This window comes from Hemiscyllium ocellatum, chromosome 12 (assembly GCF_020745735.1).
Source record: "Hemiscyllium ocellatum isolate sHemOce1 chromosome 12, sHemOce1.pat.X.cur, whole genome shotgun sequence".
Lineage (NCBI taxonomy): Eukaryota > Metazoa > Chordata > Chondrichthyes > Orectolobiformes > Hemiscylliidae > Hemiscyllium > Hemiscyllium ocellatum.
Genome location: NC_083412.1, coordinates 69536129 through 69549629, shown reverse-complemented (window position 1 = coordinate 69549629; position 13501 = coordinate 69536129). Strand labels below are relative to the sequence as shown.

The window sequence follows — 13501 nt, the reverse complement described above, 5'->3', positions numbered from 1 at the left end:
ATGTGTCAATATCTGAACCAGTCTTTGTTAATAGATTTATAGAAAAGTACAGCACAGAACAGGCCCTTTGGCCCACGAGGTTCAATCGTAATGTAAAGATATAACTTAAATTACGCACCCCTCAACTCACTGCTCTCCATGTGCATGTCCAGCAGTCACTTAAACATCCCTGCTGACTCTGCTTCCACCACCACCACTGGCAACACATTCCATGCATTCACAGCTCTCTGCGTAAAGAACCTACCTCTGACGTCTCCTCTATACCTTCCCCTAATATCTTAAAACTATGATCCCTCATACCCATCAATCCTGCCGTGGGGAAAAGTCTCTGGCTATTGACTATCCATTCCTCTCATTATCTTGTATACCCCGATCAAGTCTCCCCTCTTCCTTCTTCTCTCCAGAGAGAAAAGTTCAAGCTTTTTCAACCTTTCTTCATAAGGCAAGCCCTCCAATCCAGGCAGCATCCTGGTAAACCTTCTTTGCACCCTCTCCAAAGCCTCTGTATCTTTCCTATCATAGGGCGATCAGAACTGGACACAATATTCCAAGTGTGGTATCACCAGGGACTTGTAGAGCTGTAGCAAATCCTCGTGGCTCCTAAACTCGATCCCCCTCTTAATGAAAGCCAAAGCACCATATGCTTCCTTAACAGCCCTATCCACTTGAGTGGCAACTTTGAGGGATCTATGTACTTGCACATCCTGATCCCTCTATTCCTCCACTCTGCCAAGAATCCTGTCTTTAATCCTATATTCAGCATTCGAGTTCGACCTTCCAAAATGCATCACTTCACATATATCCAGGTTGAACTCCATCTGCCATTTCTCAGCCCAGCTCTGCATCCTGTCTATGTCACACTGCAGCCTTCAGTAGCCCTCTATACTATCAACGACACCTCCAACCTTTGTGACATCTGTAAATTTACTAACCCACCCCTCAACCTCCTCATCCAAGTCATTTATAAAAACTACAAAGAGCAGAGGCCCAAGAACAGAGCCCTGCCAGACCCCAATCAACACTGACCTCCAGGCAGAATACTTTCCATGTACAACCACTCTCTGCCTTCTGTCAGGCAACCAATTCTGAATCCAGACAGTCAAGTCTTCCTGTACCCCATACTTCCTGACTTTATGAATGAGCCTACCATGGGGAACCTTATCAAATGCCTTGCTGAGGTCCATATACACCACATCCACTGGTCGACCTGCTCGAAGAACTCAATAAGATTTGTAAGGCATGACCTACCCCGAACAAAGCCATGCTGACTGCCTTTAATCACTTTATGCTTTGCCAAATAGCCATAGATCCTATCCCTCGGAATTCTTTCCAAAACTTTGCTGACCACAGACGTTAGACAGACTGGTCTGTAATTGCCAGGGATTTCCCTATTACTCTTCTTAAAAATAGGAACAACAATCGCCTCCTTCCAATCCTCCAGTACAATCCTGTGGAGAGTGAGGAGGCAAAGATCTTCGCCAGCGGCTTAGCAACCTCCTTTCTCCCTTCCAGGAGCAGCCTAGGATAAATCTGGTCTGGCCCTGGGGTCTTATCAATCTTAATGTTTTCCAAAATTTCCAGCACATCAACTTCATCAATCTTGATCTGGTCAAGCCTGTATCTCAGCTCCTCAAAGTTCTCATTCACAACAAGGTCCCTTTCCTTCAAGAAAACTGAACCAAAATACTCATTTAGGGCTTCCCCTATCTGCTCAGTCTTCACGCACAAGTTCCCTACGCTATCCCTGATCAGCCCTAACTTCTCCCTGATGATTCTCTTATTCCTCACGTATAAGTAAAATGCCTTTGGGTTCCCCCTAATCCTATTTGCTAAGCCTTTTTCATACTCCCTCCTGGCTCTCCTCAGTCCAATTCTGAGCTCCTTTCTAGCTAGCCTGTAATTCTCTAAAGCTGTGCTAGATCCTTGCTTCCTCCACCATATAAAAGCTGCCATTTTCCTTTTAATGAGAAGCTCTTCTGTTCTCGTCATCCAAGGTTCCTTAATCTTACCCCTTCTTACCTGTCTTAGAGGAATAAATGCGTACATCACTCGCAACAATTGCTCCTTAAACAGTCTCTACATGTCTGCTGTGCCCTTTCTGTGGAAAATTGCTCCCAGTCTGTACTTCCTAACTCTTGTCTGATAGCATCATAATTTCCTTTTCCCCAGTTAAGTATCTTCCCTCAGTAACTGCTCCTTTCCCTCTCTAAGGCTATGTTACATGTTAGGCAGTTGTGATCACTGTCACCAAAGTGTTCTCCCACCGCGAGATCTGACACCTGTGCTGGCTCATTATTGAGCACCAAATCCAAAATGGCTTCTTCCCTGTCGGTCTGTCTACATACTGAGTAAGGAAACCCTCCGGATCGCACCTGACAAAAATGGCTTCATCCAAACCATCTGCACTTAGGAGGTTGCAGTCGATATTAGGAAAGTTGAAATTACCCATAACTACAACAGTGCTACCTCTGCATTTTTCCAGAATCTGCCCGCCTATGCATTCTTCAATCTCTCTACTGCTATTAGGTGGTCTGTAGAAAACCCCCAATGCGGTGGCTGCTCCCTTGCTGTTCCTGACTTCCTCCCATACTGACTCAGCAGACAGGCCTTCCTCAACAACCTTTGTTTCTGTAGCTGTGATGCACTCTCTAATTAGTAATGCTACACCCCCTCTGCGTTTTTCACCCTCCCTGCTCTTTTTAAACTTTCTAAACCCTGGCACGTCAAGCAACCATTCCTGCCCCTGTGAAACCCATGTCTCCGATATAGCCAAAACATTGTAGTCCCAGGTAATCATTTTGTTGCAAGCACAGATTGCTCGAGAAAGTCAGCAAGTATGTCAGAATCTGTGTCGAGAAATAGAGTTGATATTTTGAATCTGGTCTGACTCTTAAGAAAAAAAATTATGTTGTGTTGGAACTGCAGTGATACTTGCAAAAATATTGTTTTTTTTTGTCCAACATGACTGCCCAGCAGGAATTTCTACCTATTCTGGGCTATCAGTACTGTATTAATTTACTGAATTGACTCAATCAATCAATCAACAGTGATGTCCTCCAGGATATTCTAACCTCCATGACCCCACAAAGTTCATTTGAAATTTCAGTTCACTCCCTCAGAACTACCAGAAAGGGAAGATGAAAAGAAACTGACACTGTGTTAACTTGTTACTGTAAAGTCGGCAGAACACTGGGAACAGGTCAGCAGTCTGTCTCTGCAATGGATCTGCTCATGATTTTAAATGGGAGAAAATGTAAATTGTCATAGAATAGCTGAAAGCAAACTAAGATACATAAAAAATGGAACATATAAAATATTGCAGTGCTGTATAGGCCCTTTGACCCTGTTGCATTAACCTGTGAAACCAATTTGAAGCCCAGCTAACCAAGACTAGATTAGATTTTTTACAGTCTGGAAACAGGCCCTTTGGCCCAACAAGTATACACCGACCCTCCGAAGCATAACCCACCCAAACCCTTTTTTCCCTCTGACTAATGCACCTAACACTATGAGCAATTTAGCATAGCCATAGCCATAGCCTAACCTGCACATCTTTGGACTGTGGGAGGAAACCAGAGCACCTGGAGGAATGTGCAAACTCGACACACAGTCGCCAGAGGTTGGAATCAAACCTGGAAGGAGAAAGTGAGGACTGCAGATGCTGGAGATCAGAGCTGAAAATGTATTGCTGGAAAAGCGCAGCAGGTCAGGCAGCATCCAAAGAGCAGGAGAATCGACGTTTCGGGCATGAGCCCTTCTTCAGGAATCATGGTTCATGCCCAAAACATCGATTCTCCTGCTCTTTGGATGCTGCCTGACCTGCTGCGCTTTTCCAGCAACACATTTTCAGATCAAATCTGGAACCCTGGCATTGTGAGGTAGCAGTGCTAACCACTGAGCCACCATGCTGCCCATCCCATTATCATCCATATATTTACCCTTAAAGTTGGTGAGACTACTACTCATGCAGGCAGGGCATTCTACACCCTTACTACTCTGAGTAAAAAACCTACTTCTAACATCGGTCCTAATCTATCACTCCTCAATTTAAAACTATGTCTCCTCATAGTTCACCATCTGAGGAAAAATGTTCTTACTGTTCACCCTATCTAATGCTCTGATCACCTTATCTGTCTGAGTTAAGTCACCTCTCAACCTTCTTCTGTCTAATGAAAACAGCCTAAAGTTCCTTAGCCTTTTCTCATAAGACCGTCCCTCCATACCAGCAACATCCTGGTAAATCTCCTCTGCATGCTTTCCAATGCTTCCACATATTTCCTATGATGCAGCGACCAGAAAAGTACACATACTCCAAGTGTGGTCTCACCAGAGTTTTGTATAGCTGCGACATCACCTCATGGCTCTGAAACTCAATCTCTCCATCAAGAAAAGCTAACGCATCACATGCCTTCTTAACAACCCTCTCAACCTGGGTGGCAACTTTCAGGGATTTATGTACATGGATAGCGAGATCTCTTTGCTCATCCACACTACCAAGAATCTTACCATTAGCCGAGTACGCTTTATTCCTATTACTCCTTCCAAAATTAATCACCTCCCACTTTTCCCCATTAAACTCCACTTGCCACCTCTCAGCTCAGCTCTGTAGCTTATCTATGTCCCAGTGTAACCTGCAACATCCTTCCACACTGTACACAACACCTCAGACATTATTTTCGTCCACAAATTTACTAACCCATCCTTCTACTCACTCATCCAGGTCACTTATAAAAATGACAAACAGTAGTGGCCCCAAATCAGACCCTTGCGGAACACCACTAGTAATTGAACTCCAGGATGAACATTTTCCAACCACCACCACCCTGTCTTCTTTCAGCTAGCCAATTTCTGATCCAAACCGCTAAATCACCGTCAATCCCATGCCTTCATTTTCTGCAACAGCCTATCATGGACTACCTAATCAAATGCTGTTCTGAAATCCATAAACACCACATCAATGGCTTTGGCCTCATCCACCTGTTTGGTCACAGTCATAGACTCACTTCTCTGCTCCCCTGTGTTTGTTGTATGATACCAGTGCACACTTTATGTGTGGAACTCATTCATTAGAATAGCAGTCTGGAAAATTTTGAGATCTGCTGTCTGCAGCTGAGAGCCCTCCACTTCCAGAAACCATGAGCATCAGCAACATTGTGGCTTAGAATGTCAAGTAATTCTGCTTTTTGTGTTTTAGGTCTGAAAACATTGGATCTTGGTAATCCTATCAAGATTGGTCCTCATCTTGCAGTGAATGTGGAGAACAACATTGTGGTAAAATTTCGCCCTCATGGTCTTCCCATCCAATTCGACACCTTTTCAAGACACCTGCGTTATGCTTCAAATGTACTGGATGAAATTAGAGGAGGAGGAAACACAGTTATAGCCATTACCTTAACGGCCCATTTCACCCCTTTTCCTGTCGAAGTCTACATTCGGAGAATACAGATTATCAGGAGATCAATTCTACAGTTACTTGACAGGAGCCCGGATACACTGGTTGTCATAAAGACAGCCAATGTCCGGGAACAGCCCCCACAGATCATTAGCTCTGCCAGTGACTGGTACGCTTATCAGTTTGATTCAGTGATGAGGAAGATGTTCACAGGCATCAAAGTGGTATTTGTTGATGCCTGGGAGATGACAATAGCACATTACCTTCCTCACCATATACATCCCGGGAGAATTATTATAAAGAATGAAGTAGATGTGTTTCTTTCACATGTGTGCCCTTCTGTAAAATAATGACATTTGTATGGGATCAATTATAACCTGGGTTTTTTTTCATATGATTCAAAATCTAAAGTATAACTTCATATTTTTAGGGGTCTATATCACCACTGCTACAGGATATCCATATCTGACACATGTCTAACAAACCTGGTCTGAACATGCCCACTGAATGCACGTCATACAAACTGTTCAATTATTCAGCACTTCCCCACACTCCTGCTCACACAATATCTCACCCACATAACATCTCAAAACCATAGTCTCTCTCTCACACATTCCTTCTACAAATACACTGTGGGAAAAGATCTGCCACCTGCCTAGGCCCACACAGAACATAGGAAAGCAAACTTGACCAAACTATACCAGAAACACCCAGAATGCCTCAGCAGAGACCAAACAGACTGACAAGTGAAACCAGAGAGCATTCGCAGACAAGGGAATATACTTCCTAAAACACACTAACAATACCAGGTCAACACAGCTGTCCCAAAGCCACACAAAGAACAGGTCAGATGGAGAGGCACCACCAAGGACATCGCTCCAGAACAGGAGCAATGGAAGCACCTTACTGTTTCAAAAGAGACATTCTCACCTCCCTGCAAAGAGGACTGGAGTTTCCTGATCCCATTGATACTGTCAGGGTGCTGCACTGTATCGAGAATCAGGACATTCATCTGATAACTGTTTTTCAATTATTATCACTGTAACTAGATTACTCCATTTCCAAATACAGTGTATCTTTCCCCATTTTAATTACCTTATTGTACAAGATTCCTATAAAACCTGGCTTCATCCTCAGTTTGAGGAAGAGTATTCTCTGCCAGCTGGACAGGCTGTCTGTGTTGTTTCAGCTTAGTCAATTTCTCTCCTGCGATATCACCGTACTAATAAGCTGTTTGTCAGTTTCACTCCAAACTGCGCTTTGTGATCTCTAATTTAATGGGCTAGTTTCTCCGACAGTTTGGCGTTAGTCGGCAGCCCCTTTTTTCTTCTCTCTCAACAGGGTAAGTGAAGCTGATATTTCAAATTTAGACCAACTCAGACCTGGCCAGCCCTGCCCCAGCGGCTCAGACCAGAGAAAGGCTGGACAACTGGGGAGGGTGGCCACATTTCGGATGTAGCAACTGTGGCAAATTGGTTTCAGCTACCACAGGCTTGGCCTACGGAGGTAGTCAGGTAGGCTCCTAAATCGATTAATTAAATTTTAAACAATTTGGCATGTGCGTGATCCAACTTGAGCCAGGACTTGTGTCACGATTCTGATCCAGTCAGGAGAAAGATGGTCGAGCAGAGAAAGTATGGCAAGATGGAAGGAGAGAGCGCTGATCAATTTTCGCTTTAATATCGATAGATCCTCAGCTCGAAGGAAATTGGCTGGGGCCCCATTTGTGTAGTCCTGTCCTGTGGTTTCTAAGTTTTTGTTTCGGGCGCGTCTGCTTGTTTCTGCCATTCCTGAGTGTTTGTCAGGTCAATTTCAGTTCTCCCACCTGGCTGCGCTTGTTCAGTGCTGAAGTGTTTGTTTACTGTGCTGTCAGTGATTACACGCTCGATTCCCCTTTATTGTAATTACCTGTCAATCACTCACAGCCTGCGGGTTCTTCTGCGAGCGCTCTGTTTTTCCCTCTGAAAGCTGAAGCACAGCCTTTACAAATCAACCCAGGACTCCATGGAGGCACGGACATTCACTATTTGCCGGGAGATGGCAGCTGTGGGAGCTGGGTAACCCCAACCACATAGTGAGAACGGCCCAGGGCCGAAAATGAACAAGAATATAACAGAGAAGGCAAGGTAAATGTGTGAACTTCAAGAATAAGGTAGGAGATGTTCTTGTTACACCTAGTTCACCAGCAGACACTGTGCTAAGACACAGCAGACAACTCTTTCGAAGGAAACTGGGGGAGGGGAGAAATCCTTCAAAATTGATAAATCTGATTACTGGACCACGGCCATTACAGGGGGCCACAGGGATCCCTCGTGGCTCACTGTCGACATGTTGCAGTGTCCCGCCAAGTTTCAGGACATTGTCAAACACCATCAGTCCCCTAAAGTAAGCTGCAATAAAATCCCGACGACGGCGACCCCTCCACCCTGGACACAGCCCTGTCGCCCTACGCCCCTCAATCCCCGACCAGCCGCAGAGAGGGACCTGCTGGTAAATGAAGTGGCTGCCTTTGTTAGCACACAGCCCCGCGAGAAACTCGCCACAGGACCCAGCAGCCGCCGAGCATTCTGCACACTACTGTTACCCAACCCAGATATTAACCTCAGGGTCACACGGGGCACGGCGGCTGCCCTGAAAGCCAGCTTCCACACATCGGGATTGGCTCTACTCCCCTTGATAAGCCCTGGACCCACGCAAAGGTCCGGGCCATGTTGCAAGGTGCCCCCGACCCATTGAAACGACCACTCGCATTCTATAATTGGCGACTACAAATTTCCAACATCTACAAACGTCTGCCCCAGGATGTGCAGACCCTGTTACAACTTGTTTATGGGACCCACTGGGCGACCATTAACTTCCCCATCCAACTCTGGGATGCTGCTGCAGACTGGGAGAGATGGCTAGACAGCATTGTGAAGGAGGCGGGAAAAGCCAGTGCAAGACAGCACACAGATTTTGGCACTGAGCAGACGAGCCCTTGCCGGACTTCATTGCCTGCTTTAGGGAGGCCTGGGACTCCTCAGCAAGCATTCCCTGAACGATAAGGAACTGACTGACAGACTCTCGTAAATTGCTGCCCCCTACATTCTGCGCGCATATATAAACTACATAAATCTGACGAGGCAAACAATGTCCTGGGGGGAGGGGGGGAACATCTTGGTCAGACTCATTAACCTGGATTGGAATGGACTGTTCACCACGCCGAGACAGACGGGGCATTCCCCCGAGTTGCACACCCAGACCCGCCCTAGGGACACAGCCAATTCAGTGCAGAGAGCTGTGGGATTTCCAAAAGGACAGTGTTGGAACTGTGGAAAAACATGACACTCGGCTAAATGCTGCTGGTTACCTCCCAGGCAAGGTGAGGGTGGATCATCTCCTTTCTGGTGGATTCCAGGGCCATCTGCACCTCCCCCTGCAGAACTTTCCCCGAGTTCCAAGACTGTCACACAGTATGTGCTTCAGGAATGCCCATGACAGAGCCACTCTCCCAACCCGTGAGCTTTAGTATCGTACCAGCCACTGTCCCTGATGTGGTCATCATTTCCACTACCTGCCCAGTCACCCTCCTGGGCCGACAGACCTTATGCAAACTAAACGCCAACATTCACTGTTCCCCTGAGGGTCTCACACTGGAGATCCCGGTCACCCACTACTCCATGTTGCCGGTGGCAATCACCTGCAGCCCTGAACCCTCTGACCAGGTAAGCTCCTGCTACACCTGTCCATGCCCCAACACACCTACCCACACTCTTCTTGACCCCCTTCTTTCCCTATTACCAACGGCCCCTTCATCTTTCCTCTGCTGGGTGATAGTGACAGGCCTTGGTCTGTCAGTTTCACTGTGCAGCTTCTGGTCCTCAGGACCCAGCATCACCACATCCTGCACTCACAGACCCTCATCTCACCCTCCCCTCCCGCTAGCAGCAACTGGCCTGTACGTTGTGGGACCACTGAGGGTGGCAGCAGAGGTACAGCTTGGCAAGGCACAGGCTGCACTGTTCTGCAACGGCCCGACGGCAGTCCCCCACATTCCCCTCATTGTCAAAAGCCCATGACTCCCCAAGGGTTCAGGCTTCATGATGGTGCACCTGAGGAAGCACCAACCTCTTCACTTCGCACCCCTCAGTCAGACCCCCGCTCCTCTAATGGAGATTGCTCAACTTGGGCAGGATGAGTTTGGTGCTCCTGCAACACTCCAGGCCACTTTCACCATGCAAACCCCAGGCACTGCCCCCTCCTACGAAAATCCCCTGTTGCTTGCTGGCCTTCTAGCATCACTGTGGGTGCAGCACCCCAACTACGCAGGCCAGTGAGATCCTGCCCACCACACACTGTCACAGTGAAACAGGGAGCCATCCTGCATCCTATACAGCAATACGCACTGTCGCCTACAGTAGCAGAAGGCATCAAGCCGGTGATTGACTCCCTCCTACAACAGGGTGCCCTAGTTCCAGCAACCAGTCCCTGTAATATGCCCATCCTACCCATCCCAAAACCCGGGAGACCAGGGAAGTGGCGTTTTGTCCAGGATCTGAAGGCTGTAAACACAATTGTGATTCCCTGCTCCCCAGTGGTCCCGGACACTAACACCATCCTCACCACTATCCCTTCCTCCGTCACCTGCTTTTCTGTAATCAAACTCTGTTCAGCCTTTTTCTCCAAACTGTCCCCTGCAAGCCAGTACTTTTTTGTTTTTATGTACGGTGGCTACTAGTACACATGGATCAGGCTTCTCCAGGATTACATGGAGAGCCCCACAGTCTATGCTGCTACAGTACACCATATCCTCTCTACTTTACATCTGCCATGCTATGCGGATGATTTGTTACTCACCTCCACCTCTGCTGAATCATGCATACAGAACACTGTTGGATTGTTATGCTGTCTGGAGAAAATGCAACTCTGCCAGTACACAGTGAAGTACTTGGGAGACAAACTCTCACATGGCCTCAGGGTACTATCTAGAGAGTCACAGCCATCACTCAGCTCCCCACTCCAGCCACAAGAACTCAGCTGCAGTTTTTCTGGGGATGGTGAATTATTGCAGGCACTGGATCCCAGACCACTGCACCGTTGACCAGCCCCTGTGGGAGGCAGCCTCACCAAAGCAGTCAGCAAAAGTGACCTGGACACCAAAGATGGAACTGATATTCACTGAATTTAAACAGCGACTGTTCTCTGCTCCTGGCCTGGGGGTCCCAGCCTATACTCAGCCCTTCTACCTATAATTTGGAGATGCCTGTGTTGGACTGGGGTGTACAAAGTTAAAAATCACATAACACCAGGTTATAGTCCAACAGGTTGAATTGGAAGCACTAGCTTTCGGAGCACTGCTCTCTCATCAGGTGGCTGTGGAGTACACATTTAAGACACAGAACTTTTAGCAAAAGTTTACAATGTGATGTAACTGAAATTATACATTGAAAAATATCTTGATTGTTTGTTGAGTCTCTCATCTGTTAGAATGATGATGTTAATTTCACTTCTTTCACATGTAAATCTCAAAACTTTTTTAAAAAGTTAACTGTAACAATTAGTGTCAGCCCAGATAAGATGTTGAAGGTGTTAGCCCCTTGTGTTCTGTTGTCTGTGCCATAATGTTTAGACTGAGTCTAATCTAAAAATGAGTTAACAGAGTCTTACATGGAGTCATGCAGTTTTTAAGAAAAGTATAATGTTTCTCTGCAAGTATATATTCACCCCACAAATATATATGTGTATGTGCGCGTGTGGGTTTTTGTGTGTGTGTCTGTGTCAGGGTCAGGGGTGGGGGGTTGTGAGCGTCTGTAAGAGCGAGTAGTGTGTGTGTGTGGGAAATACACCCTCTCATAGACTTAGACCCCTTTACACACAGACATATATACAAACACATGACAGAAGGGCATTTTCTCATTCAGTAATTTCAGCATTTTCCAAGGGACAGTTCGGCAACCTTGAGGAGTTCACAAACTGTTCATTTGTGTGTGAGGCTGCAGCTCCTCATTCAGGGTCATAGGCAGTTTCTCCCCAAATTGAACCTGCACTTCAGCCCCACGCTCCAAGTCTGTGGTCACCTGACATGGAGAGGGAAGAGCAACTTGGAGAACTTTGTTGGGTCTGCTCTGAGCTCTACCAAAGGTAGTCATTAACAGATTCAGGCAGCAGGGCATTCCATGTGGCTCAATTCCATGGTTATGTCCATGTACAGATGGTTTTGAAGATGGAGCACTCAATACTCTTTATATTTGAGGCCTTCCAGAACTTCTGAGTATCACAGGGGCTAGAGTGGAGAAACAGTTTGCAAGACCGCACTTCCATTTAAATAAGTAAATTCTCTTGGGGTTTAAGTCTTTCATTAGAGAGCTCCTTTAACAACTGCCCATTGCACATTGATTTAATCTGCTTTAATTTAGCTGAATTTGTTTCATGGATTTTCCATAATATTATGAAGCGATTCTGCTGTAACACCACTCGGTTACTTATAATCAATAATTTTCAGATTGCAGCATTATCAAGAAAATAATTCCCAACTCCTTTTATAATTCACTATTGGGTATAGGATGCATTTATTAAGGGAGTATTGCTCGCAGTTAAGTACATTTTCATTTGTACAACAGATCCATTATTTATCACATTATACTGCAGCTGTTAGTTGTAATAAAATTACTGTTTTGTTCAATGTTAGCTTTAATAAACTGCATTTTCATACAGGACGTTAGCATTTGAACTTGCCTTTGTATAGTAGTTGCATGGAAGATGGCTCAATTTCAAAAAAGCAACTCAATGAAAAATGAAGTAAAGCTGTCAAATTCATTAGGACTGATGGGCAGCCTTTTGCTTCCCCTGCATCCAAAAAAAACAAATGTTTACCTGATTAACGTAGGAACTGTCTAACAGTGTTCTGAAGAAGAGACATACCAGATTTGAAACATTAACTCTGTTACTGTCTCAATACACGTAGCCTGACCTACTAGATTCTCCAGCATTCTCTATTCTGGATCTTCCTTAGTCTCCTAAATTAAAATCCACATTTACACATTTTTCCTTTCTCTTTTTATCTTTTTTAACGATCAGTCTTACTGATTCAAGTTCCATTTGCTTCATTGCATAATTCTAACTAACTCAACCTAAGTGCTGGCTGGATTTCATATTTCTTCCTTAAAAGTTCAACTTCTGATCTAATACTTCAACAATTTATACCTTTTTAAGTCCATTTTCTTATTTTTCTCCATGACCTTCAAATTGACTTTTGTTCACTGTTAAATGGCTTACATAAAGCTTGTCTCTTTCAAACACGGTTACAGCAATCACGTAAGTGTGTTAACATTTTAATGAATGACAAAGGCAACTGTGAAATCTTGTGTGTATAAACTCTGACAAATTCTAGTGTATTCATCTTCAAGGCTACATTCTCTCTGAGGTCTATAAACAGAAGTGAACTCCAAAACCAGGAGTCAATGGTCAGTGGACGACCATTATTTTTAACGCACGAATCAGAAATCGAGTGTGCACTACCCAGCCAAACATGACTGACTATGATTTCATGTACTGTAGCCATGTAAAGTTTTGATCATGCCATACCAGGATAAATCAGAGTTCAGAGGCATCTCTGTTCACTGTGCTATGGCTTGGAAAGGATTAAGACTTGCTTTTCAAGTGTTGAGAGTACAGGAAGAAGGATGGAGAAGAGAGAGCAATCCACCAAATGAGGATCGGTATTTCAGTATGGAGCAGCTGAGTCCACTGCCTGGATCATTGCCATTTGTTAGATGACTAAATTAGTGAATTTTGTCAAAATGTACTTATACAAGGAATGGTCACACACTTAGTCAGTTACACTGAGTGTTATGGTTAAAGTTAAAGTGGGTTTTAAAATCCAGCACTTCCTCATTTCTCAAGAAGCCCCAAACTGAATGCAAGCTGTAAGACCAACTCCAATCATTCTTCCACCAACTGACCACCCAGGATGAATCAATTGGATTTATCAGAATGCTTCAACATGGCAATCTTCTCACATTGCTGCTTGGTAGCTTAACCGACGACTGTACTCTGTTTCTGCCAATTGCACGATTTGTTTCATTGACATGACATTTTCTGCCCAATATCTCAGAAACAAAAAGTCCATCC

The 13501-nt window shown here is 45.2% G+C and overlaps 1 protein-coding gene across 7 annotated transcripts in view; it reads left to right on the top strand.

The window, feature by feature from the left end:
• LOC132821106 (NXPE family member 3-like) overlaps positions 1 to 6564 on the top strand; it is a 152018-nt gene extending 145454 nt beyond the window's left edge. For all 7 annotated transcript variants that reach the window (XM_060833650.1, XM_060833645.1, XM_060833648.1 and 4 more), the window contains one exon: positions 5195 to 6564. In XM_060833650.1, the coding sequence (XP_060689633.1) occupies positions 5195 to 5742 (548 nt within the window). In that variant the 3' untranslated portion in view covers positions 5743 to 6564. The remainder of the gene's footprint in view (positions 1 to 5194) is intronic.
• The last annotated feature ends 6937 nt before the right edge of the window (positions 6565 to 13501 follow it).